Source organism: Culex pipiens, chromosome 3 (genome assembly GCF_016801865.2).
Source record: "Culex pipiens pallens isolate TS chromosome 3, TS_CPP_V2, whole genome shotgun sequence".
NCBI classification, from domain to species: domain Eukaryota; kingdom Metazoa; phylum Arthropoda; class Insecta; order Diptera; family Culicidae; genus Culex; species Culex pipiens.
This window is the reverse complement of record NC_068939.1, coordinates 23,662,892-23,685,491: the sequence shown is the minus strand read 5'-3', so window position 1 is coordinate 23,685,491 and position 22,600 is coordinate 23,662,892. Positions and strand designations below refer to the sequence as shown.

The following is a 22,600-nucleotide window of genomic DNA, read 5'->3' as shown; positions in this document are numbered from 1 at the left end:
CTTGGGGTCTCACTCACTTCTTATGTACAGCTGGTGCTAAAACTTGCGAGACTGGGCAAAGGAAAACAAATCAATATTTACTGGTCGTCGGAGGAGGACGACGACGGAAGCGGCCGTGGAAAATTGTTTGCTCTACCATCTGGGTGGAATTTTCCGTAGAGGAAGGTAGCAGAGCGGGGCGGAGGGGAGAGGTGTCTCCGTTTCACACTTTTCGTATCGAATTTTGCACAAACGCGCCCCTTTTCGTACCCCCCGGTTGTCCCCACCTCGGGAAGTCGCACGGGTTGTCACTGGGTGGGAGGCGCCTTTTTTTTGGGGAGAGGGTGAACCCGTTGAAATAGGCCCACTCTCGGTGGGTGTTTGTGGCCGGAATTAATCGATATTTTGACGACCGAACCAAAAAAGAAAACAGAACCGGTGAGCCTCACTGCGGCTGGAACTGATGGTCCCGCGGAAGAATGAGACAGTTTTGGGTGACGAAAGGGTTGATAAGTTTAAATTTCATTTTTGAACAAATACAAAAACTTAAATTTGCCTTATATGACATTGTTGATATCTTCTCATTGTCGGACTTCACCTTAATCAAGAATCTAAAATTACTCTGATGAACACAAGAAGAACACCTGAAGTGTCAGATAAGGAAGTTGGCACGCGTCAAGCTACTACCATCAATAGCTCGGCGCATTTACCGTTTCAATTAGGTAAATTGCAATTTATTGCCTTTTTATGGATCACCACCGGCCAAGGCAAAGCCCAAGTCACGCGCAGAGCTACTCGAACGTTGCAAGACGTGAACAGTGTTCGACTGGGTTCCAGCGACTTTTCGTTGGCCGGGCAGGAAGTCCCACCGGAGAAGTGGTCCTGAGGCTAATTGATTTATTTTATTATTGATTCACGAGTCAAAGGGAATTGGAATTGTTCGGTCGTGTGAACAAGTTAAGGGTTTGGGGTAAATTTCCTGAAATTGCTCAAACAAAGATTGGAACTCGATTAAATATAAATCAAAAAAATAAGAATCAGAAAGGTATAAAGGTAGGCATAGATTGTAAAAATAAGCAGATTGATAAGAGTGCGCGCCAACTTTTTTCTCTCTTGCGAGTCTCTTTAGCTTGCTCTCTTGATTCTCATTGTCGAATTTTCCCCGGCAGGGTATAATTTACTAATCTTTTCCCGTTTACATTTCCCACCCAGGTTTTGCTGTCCTGTTCTTATTAACACAAATGCATGCATAGATTGTTAGGACTTTTTTTGTTTAGAGGGTGGTGAAACTTATCGAAAATAGATACAAATTTTAAAGAATTTAGAATGATCATTAGAAATAATACGTCTAAAAAAATATAATGAAAAAAAAAACAAAAAAAATCATTGATTTAAATCAATTAATCATGAAATTGCAAATTATTTTTCTGTTAAGGCTGCCCCTCCCCTCCTCTCCAATCATGGCCAGGGATGGAATAATCGCAAAAAAAAATCAATTTAGCTTGCGAACTTTCTTCACCCGCGAAAGAGAGAGGAGGCAAATCACGCAAAAGAAAATCGCTCCCGAAATTCTCCAAGATAATCAATCTGCTGATGATTTTTTGTGAATTTCCTTGTCAGCACCACTTAATAATATTAATTTCACTTTGTTTATACTCATTGCCCATCTACAAAATGTGACAGGTAATTTTTCGACGTGTGACGTTACAAGTGAAGTAGTGAAAAAGATATTCCGCTGAATAATCAATATGTTGATTTGTTTAGATTCTTTTTACCGATCTTTCGTGCGCGAGAGAGGAGAGCCATGCTCTTTTCGGATTTTTTCTCTTGATAAACATCCAGAGATTTTCTTTTGATGATGATTATGCCATCGCATCAGGGAGCATAAAAATATGCGGCTAGACGAGCAATCAACCTAAAAAAAATCTAACAATGTAAAATGCATTTTTGATAAAGTAAATGCAAATTTCCTATCAAATATATTGCTGATAATTGAAATTTTCATAAAAAAATACAATCAATTTTAACTATCAAGGATACATTGTATGAGGCTTGGTGGTTTCCGCTTACTTAGTCGGCTTGGGATCCCAGACGGTTCCGGTGGCATTTTTCGAGACGAGATTTGTCTGATCACGCCTTCCGTCGGACGGGGAAGTAAATGTTGGCCCAGGTCTAACCTAAAAGGTTAGGTTGATAGCGCAGTCCAGGTGTAGGAGTCGTCTAGCTGGGTCCTGCCTCGGTGGAGTCGCTGGTAGGCAGTTGGACTAACAATCCAAAGGTCGTCAGTTCGAATTCCGGGGTGGATGGAAGCTGAGGTGTAAAAAGAGGTTTGCAATTGCCTCAACAATCAAGCCTTCGGACACTTAGTTTCGAGTAGGCATCTCGCAATCGAGAACGCCAAGGCAATGCTGTAGAGCGAATAATTTGGTTTGATTTTTTTGTATGAGGCTTATTTTTGTACTTTTGATTAAAAAAGACATTTATTGGATTTAAACAAATTGAATTTTGAGATCACAGATCAAAGAAAGACTTACAACTTAAGTATTTGGGTTTCTTCATAAATTCATTGATACATATTATTGGTATTTGACATAAAATTTAATATTTAACGATTTTGTTTATTTTTACATTTTAGCACTTTTTTTTTGTTGTCTCTGGTTTGCATGCTAAAGGTTAAAAGTTGGTGGAAAATAGTATGGAATTTCAAATATCAAGCCCAAAATTTTAAAAAGTCGAATGGCGAAATTAAATGATTTATTGACCTATCTGGACCAAAAAGCCTTTGCCTGAAACTATTTCAATTGGATTTCTTCAGACATATTTAAATAAATAACGTTCGGAGTTTGTTGTCGAGATTCCGAGACGCGATTTAAAAAAAAACTTTAATGTTTCAATGCAATTATTCAAAATTTTGCTTAATTTTTCTTTGGAAAGTTGAAGAAATGTTCATTTTTGTACATTCAAATCGAATCAATTGTTGCTAAGATATCGGTAATTGAGTGCAATTCAGGTTCTAAGTTCCTATTTTTCTGTTTCTTGTTTCATTTTGTGACTACATTTTGAAACTAGAAAGAAAAGTTTTTAAGACAAATTTATAGGAAATTTATTGCACTTTTCGAAAAAAAATAATTAGACTTGAGAAACCATGGGCACATTTCAAAAATTGTTAAATTTTAGCAAAAATCTAATTTTTGTAAAACACTTTTCCAATCAAATCTAAATTTTATATTTAAAAGTACGATAAATACATTTATTTGACATTTTTTCAATGATTTCAAATTATTTTTTTTATTCAAAAAATGATTTTGCGGAAGCCGCGTTATCCGTGAAATTTGCCCTCGGCCGTGAAACTTGACAATCGAAATTATAAGCTGTCAAATTGGTCCGCATTTTATTGAAACATTCTAATCTAATCTAATCGAACACAAGCGCCACCAGTCCAAAGAAAGCATCCTGGAAGAACTTTTGGTTAGATTACGCCCCTTTCTTGTCAATATTAATGATTGCATTACATACGAGTAACCCCGAACATGTATTGCAAAAATTGAAGCGGCCAGGCCTACTGCGTTGCATTAACCGCAGATACAGATTCTGAGAACGGATCACATTTCACAGAATCAACAGGGGAGGAAGGATGCGTGGACATACCGTACCAAACGCTCCGAATGTGTTGTGGTTGGGTGTGTAAGTGTAAATTTGGCAAGTAATTGTTATTATTTTAGGAGGGGGAAGAGGGAGGAGGAGGGGAGGTGGAAGTTGGATTCGGTCCGCATTTTATTGAAACATTGTTTTTAAACAATTTTAAACAATGAACTCATTTTGGAACTCATTTTTTGTAATTTTGGATGGGATTAGTTTTGAAGATATTTTAAAAACATACTTTGTTTTAAAAAGTCTTTTTAGCAAATTTCTAGCAAAAATAAATCCAAAATCGCAGTAAAAATCGTTAAATCTGCTAATAAAAGTTTTGCTTATAATTTTTATTGGCATGAATATTTTGTGTGAGGGGGAGATATTTTGTATCTAAAATAAACAACGTTCCTTAACAAATATTCATCTTAGATAATTCATTTTTGCGTTAATTTTCGACAAATTTTAGAGCTCAAAGCATAGCTAAAAAGTTGTTTTTTATCTTGTTAATGGTGCACAGCAATGAAGGAAGTTGTTGTCTTATTATTCTAAAATTGTCAAACTTGCGGACCCAATTCCGCAACAACGCGATTGCAAAATTAGTCAAACTTTGTTGTAAATTATTTTGTGGACAGTACTTTAGGGGATGAATGAAAATCATATCGATAGTTCCCGTAGTTAAGAAGATACTATAATGTCTGTAGCAAAAATCTGGGTTCAAAAGCTCTGGTTGATGTGCACTGTAAAACTCCTTTTTTCAGATTCAGAACATGTTTGACGCACAATGGCTTTTTTGGAAATAGAAAAGGCTACTACAAAGTTTAAGACGCATAAAAAATGCAAAAAAAATAGTTCCAATAATAAGGTTGCTCAATAGTTCTCTGGCATACTTTTTATTATTTTGCGAATAAAGTTTCGCTAAATTTCAAAATTTTATTTGGTTTATAAAATTGCTTAAATATTTTGTTTAATTGTGGCAACTAAGGTTTGTTATATACATTTTATATAGAATCCCCCCCTTCGACCTCGGTGAGGGTGAAGGGACAGCAACTTTTAAAAAGTCATAAGAAAAATATAAAAAAAACAGCTGTAAGAAACAGGTTTGTTAAATATTCTTTGAAATCTATTATATGAACCTTCCATTTTTCAACACCTTCGAAGACTGAGCAAAAAAATTTACTTCAAAAAATGTTTGCAACGGCATTTATTGGAAATTTGCCTTCAGCTGACCGCTAGTCGATGAGTGGCTTTCCTCTCAACAAGGACGAAGCGGCCAAAGAGGTTAAAAGGTTTACTTGTCATTTTGGTCCGCTTTCCGCGTAAATCTACAACATGTTTCACATAGATTCCGGTCGAAGCATTTATGCTGCTGCTGCTCTGCACGATACCCATCGACAATTCATTATCGATCCTGCGCAGTAAAAATGGGCCAAAGCCGCCTCGCTCGCACTCTCCCGAAAAGCAAAAAGTAAGAATGAAAAAAAAAACTCTGCGAACTGCCACCCCTAAGTCACACTCCCACCGGGTGCCACAATCGCAGTGCAAACGTTGTTGCTACATGTAAAACACGTCATCGATTCACCACCACGACTGTGGCGAACATGTGTGCGGCTGCTCCACATGTGTGAGATATGCTGCTCTTGTATGCTTGTAATGCGCCGGGCAGACGGACTAGGGTGGTTCATTTATAATTTTGTAAGAAAATTATGCATTCTAACATCTAATCAAATCAATGCAAATATTAAATGTAGTAACCAGAAGGCAAAAAGTGCTGTTATATTCGAATAAATGAGCTAAAAGTATCACATCATGTTCAAGATATTATTGCCGTTATGCTATTGCAATTAAAAAAATCCAGAGTTGTTTTTCTAATGGTTTTATGCTATTGTGTTTCAAATGTTTATAAGACCAGTTAAAAAAACTATAGAAAGGTTAAAAAGTTTATAAAAATAACCACCCTAAGCAAACACATTCTTCATAGCTCACATGCGTCCTTGTAGAAAATCCGCCAATACTTGGTGAAAGAGCGTGAAGGACGCTAAATCAATTCTTTCAGCTTTCTACCAAATGTATTGATTTTGATTTTACTGATGAGCAAAATCTTTGTCGTAACATCAAGAAAAAAAATCAAAATATCAGCAAATAAACAATCATTCTAGGCAAAAAATCATCCTGATATTAAAAACAAATGTTTTTTGGAAATACAAAATAAATCAGGCCTTACCTACAAAATTTAATCAACCGCCTACAAAACCTTTGTTAATTGTGAATTGTGTACAGAGGACATATCAACATTTAATTTCAAAGATGAAATCATTAAAATTTACTTGATAAAGTGAAAAAGGTGAAATTTAATATATCAATGAAAATAACAATAATAATAATTATTATTATAACATAACTGTTAGTTAACAGATCGACATCAATCGAGTTATTAGCAACTCGTCCCCTTGCAAAAAACATACTGATTCGCCTACTAAAATCAAATTGATTGTAAACATAGTGTTGACAGTATCTCGTGAGCTCCCTCCCGAGTTTACACTCATGAAAACTGAGAGCCTGGAAAACCCGATCAGCATTCTCTCCCTCTCTCACTCTTTTTCATGAGCAAACGAAGCAGTCTCGGAAATTGTTTTATCGGTAAACACTTGTTGCTTTTATTGACTTTCAAATTGTGGGAAGAGGCCGGCGCGTGATAAGATGTACATAAAAACCACAAACACATGTTTGCGTCAACTTGTCCTAGGAACTCAAATCAAATCGTTGGTCACTCAACCCAACGAGTCACACTCGGCACGCAAAATACACTGGTTTTCGGCGTTTCGGACGTAATCTTCTTGGCAGAAGCATCCGCTGATGCAAATTGCTGGACAAATTCGTGGTTCCGTTGATCTGATCGTCTCGCACGTGTCCGGACAGGCGGTTCCACACTGGAGGAACATCTCGTGGTGTTGACAGGGCACTGGTGAGGTTAGGATGAGGGTGGTTATTTGTTTTCACTAAAATAATATCAAAGTATCACCTGGCTCTAGTGGATTAGAAGTGGCCAAGGCCAGAAAACTAGCCAATATTAGAACAAGTATAAACGAGCGCATCTTCGATAGGCTGAAAACTGATTGAACTCATGGATGAAGCTGGCTTCCAAATTTATATGATATTCAATATCAATTATATAAGACAAATTTGCATTCCATAGTGATTCACCTCTCTGATAAAGACAAAAACATTTCTTCTTTACAGATAAACAAATCAATCACGCTATCAAAAATAAATTCCCTGTGTTTATTACTGTATCAAAAGTGATAAGATTTGGTAAGCTTTTATGGCATGCCGGGAAGGAAATAAAAAAAAATAACTTAGATATTTTTTGGGTAATGTTTTATTATTTAACTAAATAATTTAACTCAGTCCATCGATTTAAAAAAAAAATATTCTCTTAAAATTTGTGGAAAATTTTGATCTTTTTGCCTTTCCCATCTTACTGAGTCCCTAAGTCTAAGTCCCTAGTGAAAATCATGAAGTTTAGTAAAAGTACTTTAATAGTTATGCTCAAAAACGATTTTCACTAAAGTACTTTGATCGTAAAAAGAGTGTTTTTTGTAAGAAAACCCTTCGTTATACATTTCTGGTGTTTTTTTTTTATTTTTTTAGAAGGTCCAATAAACCAAATTTCCAGTTTTTGCTTTTTGGGTGTTTTCAAATGGCCTTGAGTCAGGGATATTAAAAAACACCCAAAAAGCAAAAACTGAAACATTGTTTCATTGGACCTCCTAAAAAAAACTTGAGATTGTTAGTAAGGTATTGAAAACACACTTCCAACGAGTCCAAATGATTGAAGATCTGACAACCCTATCAAAAGTGATAAGCACTGCCCCTGATTGCATAAATTTCCCATATGCATTTTCATTCCTTTTGAGTTATTGATGCAGTTTGGTTCAAAATCATATGATCTTTCAGAAAAGCCTAAAACATTCAAATCTGGAGTTTTTTTTTTAAAGGTCCAATAAACTAAATTTCCAGTTTTTGCATTTTGGGTGTTTCTTAAACCGCCTTGAGTCAGGGGTATTAAAAAACACCCAAAAAGCAAAAACTGAAAATTAGTTTCATTGGACCTTTTCAAAAAAAAAAAAAACTCCAGAAATCTTTGTTCTAGAAATCAGGAAGAAATCTAGTTTTTTTGTGAACTTACTTGTCTTGCGTTATTCTCAACTTGTTGTTTTTGCATATGAGACATTTTTCAGATATTCTGATGAAAATGTTGTCTGGATCTATCCACGGTTACGACACGACTGTCATCCACATACAAAGCGAGTGAAGTCAAAATCGAACCAAGATCGAACCAAGTTTTTAGCGCGTGGCTTTTGAAAAGGTCGTATGCGCATCGGACATAAATTACATAAATAAAAAGTTTTAACAGTTTTTTTCTATTTAAATAGATTTATGTTTAATCTCAAATTTGAACTAGGGGAACAGCATATAATTCCATCGAGAACCTAATGTTGGCATATCAGCACTTTGGTGTTCAGTTACAGCTAGTTTAAAGCGTTTTCGACAGAATTTTAGTTAGTATTCTGAAAGCGTAATTTATTTTAACACAACGGACAGGAAATATCAAACAAATTTTATTTTGTTTCAAGGAATCTGAAGTTTTGAGTTCAGTTCAGTGTGTTGTGTTTTTCTTGAACGGCCAAGTAGAACTTTGTTTTATTGATCTAATAAATGTTAAATGTAAAAAAAATAACGTAATGCTTGTAATTATCTCGCATATATATGCAAAAATGTAAAAACCGAGGTAGAAACTAACAAAAGGCACAATTTGGAGAGAAAAAATATGTAGCTTTCATACGACCTTTTAAAAAACCATACGTAAACAATATTGACAGCGCCTCTGGTGGGGACTTCAGGAAACTGCATGCGTCTCAGATCCCTGGATTATCATGTGAACTATCATTGGTTAGGTTATTAAAAGAACGATTAGGCAGAAAGATTGAAAAAATAATAATGAAGAAGCCTAATTGTTTTAACATGTTAATAGGGAATAATGCTATTTTGACTGAATGTATTCACACATTTTCAAGCATGGAGGACGTTACGAATAACAACGGCGTTACGCACGTCAGAAATGTTAAGATCACTCGGTGCTATCAACATTACAAACAACGTACGACAGCTACATTATTTTATAATGTTGGTACCACTACAGCCTTTGCTATTTAAAAAAAAGTATAGGTCATATCTTAAATTTTAAAGTAGGCAATCGCAGTTTCTGTAAAAAAAAAATCTAGTTTTCTCCATTTTCTCGTTCTTGCTGTGCATCCAGAACACCAGATTTTATGTTGAAAAAAAAAAAATTTCCGACAAACAAGTAAAACATACACACCAATTTTTTTTTGCTGAAATTCAGTAAAGCTTCACTGAATTTTCATCTACTGAATTTTCAGTAAATGATTCAGTAATTTAGATTTCACTGAATTCTCATTTAACTGATATTTGTCACTTTGACAGAAGATTTACTAAAATTTCAGTAAAATGGTTGTCAAAACAACTGAAATTTCAGCAAAAGATTTCAGTAATTTTCTTGTGGCAGTTTACCAGATCATTTGCTGAAGATTCAGCAATCATTGCTGATATTTCAACTATCAAAATATTATTTTGCTTGTCATTAAAATACTTTTATTAATTTAATTATTTCATCAATCGCCCAAACCTAAAAAAAACAGGTGGTTAGCATCGAGGCATTTGCTAATAACATTTTTCTTACCTTTGTTTCTGAAGAACACAATACAAAATTTTAAAAACAACACATTTGAAAGAGGATTTTCTCTTAGCAGCATCCAAACAATAAGTCAGAAATGACATTTCAGTTTGACAGATATGCAGTTACTGATTTTTCAGTATTGTTTTCGTCAAGTTTTCGTTTATTACCGAATTTCAGCAAATGTGATGGTTACTGAATCGCATTCCGTTATTTATTTTACTGAAATGGCATCCCAAAATTTGCTGTGTAGGCCTCTATGATCCCGAATTCGTGTAGTAAATCCAAGTTACTCTTGTTACCGATCATAATATTTACCTTTTTGACAGTAGGGACGGCGTGGTTTTGCCGTGGGTAAATGGATTGCCTCACCGCCACTACTGTCAAAAATGTAAATATTATGATCGGATTACTAGACGAAAAGACATGGAAAAAATTAAATAACAAATCACATTTATTTATTTTATTTCGAATCATCGATATAATAATTGCCACATTTGATGAACAGTAAAAATGTGCTACCTTGACAACCCAAAATTGTTCCCTACTCCGCACTCAGCTCTTCACTGCTCCCAACGGTGAAGATACCGATCGGTATCCGGCACTGTTTCGGCGAAACACACTTCCCATTGTGATGCCGCACCAAACCGTCCCGGCAGAAACACCCGGCCACACACTTGTCGATGCACGCGATCTCCAGGTTCGGGTTCAGCACGTTCCGGCAGGTCGGCGGGCAGGCACTTCCACACTCGCGGTACACCTCTTGGGGGCCACATTCCGGGCTGGACTCGCACTCGTACGGCAGAACGCACTTGCCGGCCGCATTCCGCACGTACCCGGCTCGACAGACGCAGCCCCTGATGCACACCGCCGGACACACCCGGGGCAGGGTCCGTCCGGAAATTGTTTCGCACGTGGCCGGACAGGCACTTCCACACTGGGAATACACCTCGTTGCTGGCGCACTCTGTTTTTTTTTTGGGGTGGAGCGGGTGTTAGTAGTATGGAGGGAATGTTAGGGAGGGGGTATCCTTACTGGGTGTTGTGATAGGTTCTGGTGTAGAAACTCCCGGACATTCGGATGGTGCAACGCATTGACCACTTTGGTTGCGCACGAAGCCATTCTGGCAGACGCATCCGATTCGGCAAATAGTGGGACAAATTCTGTTGTCGGTTAGTCCCAGGATGGTATCGCATGTGGTGGGGCAAGCCGTTCCACATTTGGAGAAAATCTCGTTTTTGCCACATACTATTTGAAAGAATGAAGTTATTACTGTGACGAAAGAAGTGGTTTATGAGCCTTACCTGGCGTGACTATCTCAATGGTTGGCGTCGAACCGGTAGGGTTCGGACATTCCGAGGGTGGAATACACTGACCGTCCTTATTTCTTACAAAACCATCTTTGCAGAAGCATCCGGGGACGCAAAGCAAGATGCAGGCTCGGTTTTCAACCAATCCGTTGAACGTATCGCACGTTTCTGGGCAAGCTGTTCCACACTCGTTGTATAACTCATTGGGACCACATTCTGGGAGAGGGGCGAGTAAAAGACTAGAAGACGCAATGGCGTCCGAATTCGGACACTGGGACGGCAGCACGCACTGGCCCTCGTCATTCCGTACGAACCCTTCCTGACAGATGCAGCCAATAACGCAGTTCCTGGTGCATGGTCGGGGCTTTGGATCGTCAAGGTTTGCACAAGTGTCCGGACATGCAGTTCCACATTCGGAAAAAACTTCGTTTGGAGCGCATTCTGCAAGAATTTAAGCATTTTTGACGATTTCTAGTGTTTCATCTTTGAGGTAGTGTGGACCAACCTGGCATAATTAAAGAAGACTCTTCTGGCAAATCTGGACATTCAGACGGCAATACGCAACGACCATCGTGATTCCGTACGAAGCCATCCTGACAAGCACATCCAATGACACATTGAAATGTGCAAATCCTGGTCGCATTAGGCTCCCGTATTGTATCGCATGTTTCCGGGCAAGCAGTGCCGCAGGTTTTGAAGATCTCATTTGGTGGACAAACTAAAATACAATTAAAGTTAAAGCGCGAAAATCAAGCTATCTTCAGCCAACGGATTACCAGGTTCAGGTACAGAACACTCGGACGCTGGAACGCACTTGCCATCCTGGTTCCTAACGAATCCCTCTTTGCAGAAGCACCCTTCGACACATATTTTGATGCAAGGTTTACGAGGAGCCACACCCAGCAAGATGTCACAGGTCTCCGGACAGGCAGATCCACATCTGTTGAACTCTTCGTTACAACCGCATTCTGGCAGACGATTCTAGATTATTCTCAAAAAGTTCACCAAAAACAAATCAAATACCCACTTGTAGATTCCTCGGCAGACTCGTGCCGTGGACACTCCTCCGGCAGTACGCACTCCCCGTCCGCATTCCTCACGTAGCCCTCCCGACAAGTGCATCCGATGACGCAATTCTTCGTGCAAATCTTCCGCTCGGATCCACCTTTCGCAATCGAATCGCACGTCTCCGGACAGGCACTGCCACACTCGGAAAACACCTCGTTCGGCCGGTGACACCTAATCCCAGACTCTTCCTCCGAAGAATCCCCCGGCCGGTGCCCGTCCCGTCCACACCGGTCCGGTGGAATGCACTTGCCGTCGCGATTGCGCACGAAGCCCTCCCGGCAGACGCAACCCCGCACGCAGATATCCGGACAAACCCGGTTCGCATTCCGCTCCAGGATGGAGTTACAGGTGGCCGGACACGAGCTGCCACACTCGGTGAACACCTCGTGGCGAGGGCAGCATGCTGGAAGAATCGTAAACGCTAAGCTGGTTTGTATTTTGGGACCACCTAGTTACTCTAGTTACGTGGCTTGGTCGGAGGAGGAATGGCCAAGGTTGGGGCAAGCGTGCCGAAAAGCAGCAGACCGGCCGCGATCAGTCTCATTGTGCGGTGGAAACTTGGCTTAAGGGTGGACAGAGCTGTGGTTTAAATACACCTCATTTTTTAAGCTATTATCTGTTGATAGCAAAACGTGCACAGTGGAAGAACGTGTTTGGTGGGTAATCTGCATAGCTTGGGACAAGCAAATTGTGAACATACTTGGGATGCTGCAGTTACGAGCAGGTGTTGTAGATGAAACTTGTAAGAGGGGCATGCATTAATTTCAAAGAATCATTAGCTCGTCTTTTTTTTACTGTGAACAGACACGGACCACTGCGACACCTGCGTATCTATTGTATTATGATCTCTTCTCAGGTTTTCTGTTTTGCCTGCCGAACGATCGTCTTCCGCAGCGATATTGTTTGAGCGAGACAGTTTTTGACAAATTATTCGAGCAGTTGCCCCCTCTTATTCCCCAAACCAATCCCCCAATGCCATGCACCACGAGCACGAGAGACCGATCCGAGGACGTGGAGATGAGCGAGATTGAGGGGAAATCTCGTTTATTTTTTACCCATCTAGAAATCGTTACCAATCATATAGGGGAAAGTGGGGCAAGTGTAACAAGCTAAGAAAAGGCTCGTTATAACCCATTAAAAAGTTGAAAAATCTGTCAGATTTTTTTGTAATTATCTTATTCCAAGTCTTTACTAAGACTTTGATAGAACAAGTTTTGAAAAAATCCAATTTTTTAATGTAAAAAATGATTTTAAAATTTTTGATTTTCAACTAGTGGGGCAAGACGAACAACCCGTTGGGGCAAGAGGAACAATGCATGAAAAAACATGTTAATTTGCTATCAGTTGAACTGTTATCACTTAGATACATCAGATTAGAATGTATTTGAAACGGTTCTTTAATTTTTAGATTACATAATAACATTTTACTTAAAAAATTTATCGTTTTTACGATACTAAATTATTACTTAGATGGTAAATAGTAAATTTTCATAATATCACTATATTTTGTATGGACAATTTTTTTACAGTTGTTTATCAGTTTTTAAGTATTTTTCTGTATTAATTTCCCATTAAAATATGTTGTTGCAGCAATTCGTAATTTTTTCCATACTAAAAATCCATATGGTACACTTGCCCCACCTGAACAAGATTTTTTAAAAGCTCTCAACAAAAATAATCAAAAGTTAAATCATACTTTATAATAGGTGCAAGTCATTGGTAGGGATATTACTGATTTAGGAAAAATAGCATTTTGATAAAATGAGCCTTGAAACGAACCCTAAGCCTTAATTTGTACTTTCCAAATATTATAAGAAAACAAAGGTTTTGAAAAAACTTCATTAAATCTTATGCCCCGTGGCGTTTACGTCGTTTTGGCGGCTATGTAGTAGTAGAATCAACTAATTGCATTGCTAGCATCAATTCCTCATACTGGAAACAATCAAAATTGTAAAAATTACAGCCGTACGAGCGATTGTTCCTCTTGCCCCATATGGTCGTCTTGCCCCACCTTCCCCTAACCCAATCTTCAGCTCGAATTTTGCCTGAGAGCATGTGACCCCGTACTAGACCACGGGAGCTCGTCCATACAAGTCGCCATAGAATTTTGGCAGCTGTCCCTACGAAAAGACTATTGAAATATTCAATACAGATACAGAACTTGAGAAGATATTTTCTGATCGTTTTGGTGTCTTCGGCAAAGTTAGGGGAGCGTGGAGAGACTTAATCGCCGGGGACACTTGATCCCTAGCCTGTAACTCGTCAGCATGCTCATAAAAAAATTAGCAGTGCTCTAGAAAGTTGTGTGCCTTAAACTTATTGTGGAAAACACAGAAAAAAATAACACATTTATCTAAAACAGGCCTGCCCAACGTCCGGCCCGTGAAGCCTTTTCATCCGGCCCGCGACGGCTTTTCAAAATAGTTCTATGACTGACCCTTAAGGCTGTTCATGAAATATTATATAAATAGATTGATTGTCTGAATTAAAAAAAAAAGCTTGAGATCAAATTTAAGCGCATTATATCAATATTTTTCATGTTTGAATTTAATTCTTATCATTTCTATATTAATGTTTTCAAACTAAAAATGAAGCAAGAAAACAAAATTATCCATTTCGAAAAAATCGTTAAATGAAAAAAATCGCTTGTTGTCTAAAGATATACAAAAATGTACTAATTAAAATTTCTTTCAGTTTTAACTATGTTTACTCCAAATTGAAGATTTTTTCTATTATCTATTTGTTTTTTTTTTATTAATAAGTACATAAGCAAAAACTAATGTATTTTTCCAGAACAACTTTTTAGTGATAAAGTTTTTCTGAAAAAAAAAAATAAAAAAGCAAATTATTCATACACTCAAAAAAATGAATTCTCGTAAACGTGAACAGACTTCATGCCAACGGGAACCAGGAAGAAAATTGTTCACTTTCATGGTGCAATGCACTATAAAAGTTGAACATGAACTCACATTTACGCGAACTTATTTTTTTGAGTGTACTGTAAATAGATCACTGCAAATATTTTAAAAATGTTTAAAAAAAAGTCTCAAAATGAGTTAAAAAATCAAGGAGCAAAAAATTTATTTTTTCATAAACATTTAATTTCTAAGAATAGCGAATAGAAAATGATTTAATGCATATTTTTTACACTTTTTAAATTTTGTGTGTGATTAAAATCATTAAAAAATATTTTATAAAATATTTGAATAAAGATGCACAAAAACTTAAACAGCGTAATTTTTTGTATAGAATATTCGAATCCAAGTTTTGTTTGAATAAATTTTATCATGTTTCATTGATTTATTTGTATTGTAGTTTTGTGGAAATTAAACAAAAAAATTGCAACAACCATTGAAATTTGAATGCTTTTATAAAAAATTAAATCAAAGTATTTAATTGCAATCGTCAAAAAAATTACTATACAATTTTAAACAAACAAAAAATTAAATAAGTCAAATAATCACATTTTTGAAAGTTATCTATATATTTCAACCTTAAAATCAAGATATGTGAATCTTATTTGCAACACTAGCTCTTGTATTTATTTAATAAATCATAAAAAAAATTAAATAAAATGTGTTTACATTTTCAACTTTTATCAAATATTAGTTCCGGCCCGCCACTGCTTCAGGAAAATCTGATTTGGCCCGTAAGTAATTGAGGTGAAAAGTAACCGGTTCTGATTGGACATTAAATATTAGAAAAGAAAATCTGAATAAAAATCTAAAAATAATAAAAATTTAAATAATCTTAAAAGTGCTGCAAAAACCTCCAAGAGATCTTCTTTCTTTGTTTTGATATGTATAGAAAACACTTTATTCAAAAAAATATTTGTTTATACATGAATTGTTTGATAAACTTTCCAACTACCGTCAACTGGGGCGAATCGGGACTACAGTCTGAATAGGGACAGCACGTTTTAGAGCACTTAAAAGCTTAAAATTTGGGAATGAATGAATACATTTTGTTGCTCTGAATCTGGTCTAACCGAAACCATGTCAAAAAACCAAAATATTAGGCTGCAACATTGCTACAACTGCTGACCCAATTCGCCCCGTGTGTCCCGATTCGTCCCAGATGACGGTACAAAACCTTTACGCATTTGACGTTAAATTTATCGTCATACTGTTTTTACAATCAATTGATTAAAAAAGTGCAATTAGAGAGACTTGCTCCCTGAAATTTTACAGTCACTGGAATCAGTCTCAAGCTTAATAATAATAATCAATTGGTTTGGTATTTTGTACATGGTTTCCTTTTTGATGACTTACTGCAGTTTGAACCATTTTTTAAATGTTTTGTAAACAAAAATAACATTCAGTGTGCCTAGCAATTGACTTCTCAGAAAACAAAGTTTTTTTTCGGAAAAATCAAATTATTTTTAATTCGACTTTTCACACACAACATATTTTTTCGAAAATTTTAGTTTTTGGGTATTTTTTTCCATGAAAAAATATGAAATATTTTCAGGTTTGGTACAAGTAGATGAAAAATTAATCATAATATTTGAAAAACGTTGGAAAAGGCCGATTCTTTCAGGTGTAAAATCAAATTTGCAAACAAAAAGTATTTTACAGAAATTTAGGTATGGTGAAGCATCGTTTTAAAGTTCCATCTCCACAATTTTTTACATGTCATGAATTTTTGTTGAATCGTGACCCAGATTCACCTTTGATTTTTTTTTTCGACATTGAATATTGAACAAATGGTTACTAAGGTACCAAGAGTATTGAAGGTACTGTTTCTGAAAGAGAAGCAGAAGGGAAAATGAAGATTTTTTTTCCACGTAGCAAGAAAAAAATCAAGTAGTAATCTACCTGTATGTATATGGCCGGGGTGTAAAAATAAATTTTGTATTATTTTATGAATTTGCATGTAATATAACAACGAGAAATATGTACCCCATCAGTATGGGAAACCTATTTGGCCAAAATAACAGGTGTTTATCCTTCCCATTTCTCATCGGTCTGATAGCCGAGCGGGCTAAGGCGCCAGTACTCTCTGTGAGTGCTAGGTTTAAAACCCGTCAATTGGGTACTAAAGCCCTATGTCAATTTTTATGTACAACGATAAAAAACACGATTAAAAACAATTTCTGATCATTTTTTTTTTCATTTTAATGCATATTTTTTTTTTTTTTGATAAGACAACATTTTTTCGGTGGATCAACTATGGTCCCCTTGGAACGAGCTGTCAAGTAGGAACTTTTCTGTCAAGAAGGACCGCGAGGTTAATTTTTCAAAATTGATTTAAAAATCCATTTTAAACTCTTTGTGGTCGTACAAAGGGTCATTGTACTCAGAAAAATAAGCTTTATCGCTGTAAACAATAATATCAGCAATCTAAGCTTCATTTTAGGACCCAATTGCAACTTTTTTCAACGCGCGAAAAAGGCGCTGCAGTTTATCAATTTCTGATGAAATCTAAGTTAGTTTTTGTTTTCGACTCTTCTCAATGGCCAAGAAATCTGGTCACCAGGTTCTCTTCAATTCTGAAATGGGTCATTGGAAGCAGCGCGAAGGCTGTCACCACCGAATACCCGGGACTGGGATAAGCTGTATCGGCATAACTCAAGTCTGATACAAACTAGACTTTACCATAATTTCGCTGCCGGTTACACACATATATCGTTGTAACACAATCAAAATTGTCATTACAAAATAATAATTGATTTCAAAATCTTTTATTTCATCTCCTCCAGCCCGACACCTTCGAGCACCACGAGCGTCCCGGTAAAAGCTCCCCGTCCAGCCGGCATCCGTCGCCGGGTCGCGCCGCTACCGGCGGGGGCAGTCCACCAAAACGTTCCAAAAAGCAAACGTCCGCCAAACACGGCCGGGGAAGCTCGGCAGCCGCCACGGCAGACAACGACAAATCCGGTGACCATGCTGCTGCTGCACCGGCAATGGCCACTCCGGACAAGGTGAAGTAACATTGACACCTCCTCTGCTAGCTGACTATTTTTAAGTTTATTGATTTTAAATCACCGCTTTGACGTGTTCAGGCGATTATTGAGTATTATTCAAGTTTCTTCGTTTGTTATGAAGAGGACATGACTCAATTGGGTTCGGTAATTTACACGCGAAATTATATCATTCTCTGTTGTAATTTTATTTTTAGATCGTGACACCCCTACCCGGCTTCCAGCAGGCGTTCGGCTCGACGGAAATAGGCAAATTTTCCGAAGCATTCTTCAACAGCAGTCCCGGTCCGACCGCCTCGGACATGTTGGGTCATCAACATCCGGACGGGGCAGGCCACCACAACCATCACCACCACCACCACCATCCGCACCATCAGCTGATGATGGACTCGCTGGCGGCGGCCACCGGCGGTGAATCCGACGTGGAAACCCTCAGTCCCCAGCCGTGGGAACCGACCGGTCCCGGGGATCCGTTCCACGAACCTGGTGGAAGCTCAACGTACAACCTGCAGATCGGAACCAGCTTCCATCCGTCGTACTACGAATCGTCGTCGGCGGCGTACACGGCGACGGACCACGCGGCCGATTCGCCGCTGGGGAACTACTTCAGCGAGATGACCTGCGCTGACCAGTACGTGACTTAGGATTGGAGGGGTGTTCTTTGGAGATACTACTGAACCGTGCAACTATACACTTAAAAAGAACCATCGAAACACGCTGCTGCCGCTGATGGTCACATGTTCTTTCTGATGTTTTTTTTTCAGTTCAATATTTTTTTGTAAAGTGGAAGTTTGATAAAATTCTACTAATTTTAATGGTTTTGAATCTAATTCCATCTAGTTGCAAAAGCCAAAAGTACACATAAACCAACTGTCAAACGCAATGTCAAAAAGCGATGGGGAATTCGTAAATGTTGTGGTGAGTTTCCAGTCTTTCGAATTTATCCTAAAAATGTTTACCTGTGATTTTATTTCATGTATATATATTTTATCCATTATTTGACTATTTTTTCGTTATACGTAGGGGAGAGTGGGGAGACTTGATCCCCGGGGACACTTGATCCCAAGCCTGTATCTCGTCAGTATGTGGGTAAAACAATTAGCTTTGTTCTAGAAAGTTGTGCGAAATTGACTAAAACTCATTGTAGAAAACAAAGAAAAAAAATTAAAAAATGTTTGAGTTACACACATTCTTCTAAAAAGTGCTGCAAAAAACTTCTAAGAGATCTTTTTTTTTTTTTTTTTTTTTTTTTTTTTTTTTTTTTTTTTTTTTTTTTTTTTTTTGATAAGTATAGAAAACAGGGAGCAGCTGTGGCTGAATGGTTACAGTGTTTGCTTTGTAAGCGAATGGTTCTGGGTTCGATTCCCATCTGCTCCCATCGAGAAAGTTAAGGACATAGAAATACTTGAAATGCTGAATATAAACGAAAAATCAAAGTCGCCGAAGGCGGGGTTCGAACCCCCGTCCTTTGGATTGGTAAGCAAAAATGCTAACCACTAGGCCATGGCGACTTGGTGAGCATAGACTGGAATTAGGAATACTGTTACAACCAACCCGCAACGCCTTTCGAGGTGTATCCTAGGGTTCTACCTCTCCTACTAACATTGAGTCCAAAACCTCCCTACAAACATCTATACCACTAAGGTGACGTAGGGGTCCTTGCGCACTTTAGATAGGTGTTTACTAACGATCCTTCATATCCCTGAGGATAGCTTGGACCCGGCCTGGACCCCCTTATGCCCTGGGCTGTATTACACACTCATCAAAAGATGAAGACATGGTATCTCCCGTGTTGGATTATTGTTCCGGATGAGGGACCAAACAGTATTACACACTCATCAAAAGATGAAGACATGGTATCTCCCGTGTTGGATTATTGTTCCGGATGAGGGTCTAACACAACCAGACCAAACAGAGGGATAAGCGTTGTGGAGCCTTCCGGTGGTGGGGCGTCCTCCAAATGCTAATGCTAATGCTAATGCTAATAAGTATAGAAAACACTAAAAAATTATTCAATTTTTTTTTTTATGCATGAGTTGTTTGATAAACTTATAAACTACAAAACCCTTACGCATTTGACGTTAAATTTATCGTCATACTATTTTTACAATCTATTGTTTAAAAAAGTGCGTTTAGGGAGACTTGATACCTGCATTTTTACAGTCACTGGAATCAGTCTCAAGATAAAATAATTGGGCTGGGTTTTCGTACATAGTCTCCTTTAGTATAGTTGTACATAACTCACTGCAGTTTGAACCATTTTTCAAAAGTTTTGTAAACAAAAATTGCCAGCTTTTGTAAACATGCTCAATTTTGGTCTAAAAAAGAAAATTTTAAGTTTTTAAATATTTTGCATGCTAAACTTGTTATATTTTGAACACAAACGTACAGGTTTAATGTGAAATTGCTGTTATTTCACGAAAATTAAAAGTTTGGATGAATAAGAAACATTTTGCTTAAGATTTCTTGAAAATGTTGAAAGGGGGATCAAACTACCCCCAACATTTTGAAAATGCCGGTTTAAATATTTTTTTAAAAACGCTTGGCATGATTCGAAGAGTTTATCTGATGAAATACCCTTATCAGCCAAACATAAAGGAATGTTTAAGCTTTCAATTCATGCAAAAAGTTCATAGTTTTGTGAAAAATTGACAGAGTTATGTGCGATACAAAAAAGGGGATCAGGTCTCCTCACTCTCCCCTACAGAGCGAATTCACTCATTGGAATGAAACTCCACTAAACCACATCTTCAAACAATGGAGTTGAAATGTCATCTTGACATCTGATTTTAACGTTTGAGTGCTTTTATCATGGAATGCTTCGAATTAGCGAATCCGCTCTGTATTTAAATTCCAATAGATCAAAATTGATGTTAAAAATACATGGATAGAAAATCTCTAATACTATTTTCATTTCATAACCTAAAACCCTATACAACGTTTTTTTGTGTGAAAATTATGGCTCAGCGGCAGCTCGAAACGATACCGCCAAAAATAAGTCATCTGTAAAAAATCTATGCACTCTCGACATTTCAACGCAAACAGAAAAAAAAACACATTTTCAAACTTTGCTGTGTATTTTATACTTAAAAGAAACAACCATACTAACACATATACATAACATTTCTGTGCTCTAAGCAACCGTCTGAGTGAAAAGTACGCCAAAGTTATAGTAAAATGTAGTTAATTAGTGTTTAGTGTTTAATGAAACAGATACAAAAATCTTTCAACGATACTCTCGGATTGGGAAACAACCAGACAAAATTTCAAAACTCACTTTGTAAGCAACTTGATACGTTTTTTCCCATAACTGCAAAAATGGCAGTAATTTTCAAAACAAACATTGTCGTTTGAAGTTCCAACCAAAAACACAAACACAAACAAACCATCAAAATACTCCCCCAGAATCCCGGCGTCTGTTTACCTTAATTACTAGTCAGTTAGTCAGTTGGGTAAGCGGACTTTCTGTAAATAATCCAACTCAGAGCCAATTAACTCATTAATCGATTGCGTCACCCCCTTTTGTCCCGAGGGGCTAGAGAGCAGAAAAAAACAATAATATTGCATAATGTATAATCATAAGTGTTGTTGTTGATTTAGTGTGAAACAGGCGAAGGTAAAAAAAAAAACAGAGAGAACAAACATAAAACATAAAAATCAATAAGTGTAGCGCAAAAACCGATACAAAGCAAACTAGTGCAACGGATTTTACGATGAATTTAAATTTACTGAACAGGATCAATCGACGTTAAAGAATTTTTAAATATTATTAAATGTGCCTTAACAAGAAAAACACGAATGAAAAAAAATACAAAGAGCAGCAGATGATTGATAGCGAAAAAAGAAGCCAGAATGGCAAAGAAAGTGATTTAAGAAAAATCAGTTTTTAATTTTATATTCATACAAAATAAGAAGTAAAAAAACAAATGTGGCTACTCAGAAAAGACAGATTTGTTTTCAAACAAAACAGCCTTCCGTTCCGTAAACAAAGATTCTTCCTAAGTTGAATGAGTAACCAGTAACAAGCAAGTAGCACATTTTTAGTAATTTTTAAGCAAAATTCAGCACACGATACGTCGATACCAGTCTAAATATACCAAAGTTTGTATACATAAGTGATTTTGGAACGTTTTAAACATAAACTAGATGAAGAAGAAAATGAGAAGAGAAAAATTTAACGGTTTCCGGTATTTAACAAACAAAACAAAATTTGTATTTTAGGGGTCATAATTTGTACGAAATAACATTAAAGTAATCAAAATTTTTTAATAACACAATTGTTCATGAAATCTCCTGAAACATAAATCAAGCAAAATTGTATATTTGTGGGAAAGGTAATTTAGGATTAAAAATAAACATCCAACCAACGTTTATATTGAATTATATTTAAAAAATATTTTTGAAAATGATTGTGAAATTTGTAAATTAACAAAGAAGTCTAAAGTATATTTTTGGTAGCCGAAGGAAAATCAGCGTTTAACGGATAAAATGCGAAACATAAAACAAACAGTTAATTCTCACTCATGTTAAAGAAAAACAAAATCTCACCTAACGCTCCCAATGAACCTTCCCGTTTTCTGAAAGCTTAACCTAAATAACATTTTTCAAAATACTCCGATAGTTGTATAAAAAAAACCTGCTCCCAGAAACAAACGAGTTGCATTTTACTCTTAAACAAAAAGAAACATAAAATAAAATGGACGCTAAACGTAAACACTAACCTAAACAACACGTGAAACAACATAACTCACACCCTAAACATAAACCAATAGAACGGAAATGCTATAGAACACGTTGACGTTGCCGGCGCGGGGGCATGTGGATAAACCAAAACTTAAAGTTCAAACCAATCTCTCTATAAGAAGTCTAGTCAAATAGTAACATAATATTCAATCAAAACTAGTCAAATACAGAGTTAAATTGCAGATTGAAAAG

The 22,600-nt window shown here is 37.0% G+C and overlaps 3 protein-coding genes across 3 annotated transcripts in view; 1 reads left to right on the top strand and 2 right to left on the bottom strand.

Annotated features, from left to right (window-relative positions):
* Window positions 1-18,766, top strand: part of LOC120420676 (keratin, type I cytoskeletal 9-like) — a 74,771-nt gene extending 56,005 nt beyond the window's left edge. Inside the window, exons 5-6 of the mRNA XM_039583774.2 lie at window positions 17,444-17,665; window positions 17,863-18,766. Of these exons, the coding sequence (XP_039439708.1) occupies window positions 17,444-17,665; window positions 17,863-18,309 (669 nt within the window). The 3' untranslated portion in view covers window positions 18,310-18,766. The remainder of the gene's footprint in view (window positions 1-17,443; window positions 17,666-17,862) is intronic.
* On the bottom strand, window positions 6,239-6,752 carry LOC120420677 (chymotrypsin inhibitor-like). The gene is made up of 2 exons (XM_039583775.2): window positions 6,632-6,752; window positions 6,239-6,571 (listed from the first exon to the last, which is right to left on the bottom strand). The coding sequence occupies exons 1-2, from the start codon at window positions 6,702-6,704 to the stop codon at window positions 6,381-6,383; spliced, it is 264 nt and encodes an 87-aa protein (XP_039439709.1). The 5' UTR covers window positions 6,705-6,752; the 3' UTR covers window positions 6,239-6,380.
* LOC120420675 (zonadhesin-like) lies at window positions 9,871-12,459 on the bottom strand. The gene is made up of 7 exons (XM_039583773.2): window positions 12,208-12,459; window positions 11,702-12,145; window positions 11,451-11,642; window positions 11,180-11,392; window positions 10,669-11,115; window positions 10,400-10,612; window positions 9,871-10,330 (listed from the first exon to the last, which is right to left on the bottom strand). The coding sequence occupies exons 1-7, from the start codon at window positions 12,284-12,286 to the stop codon at window positions 9,909-9,911; spliced, it is 2,010 nt and encodes a 669-aa protein (XP_039439707.1). The 5' UTR covers window positions 12,287-12,459; the 3' UTR covers window positions 9,871-9,908.
* Window positions 18,767-22,600: the final 3,834 nt, after the last annotated feature.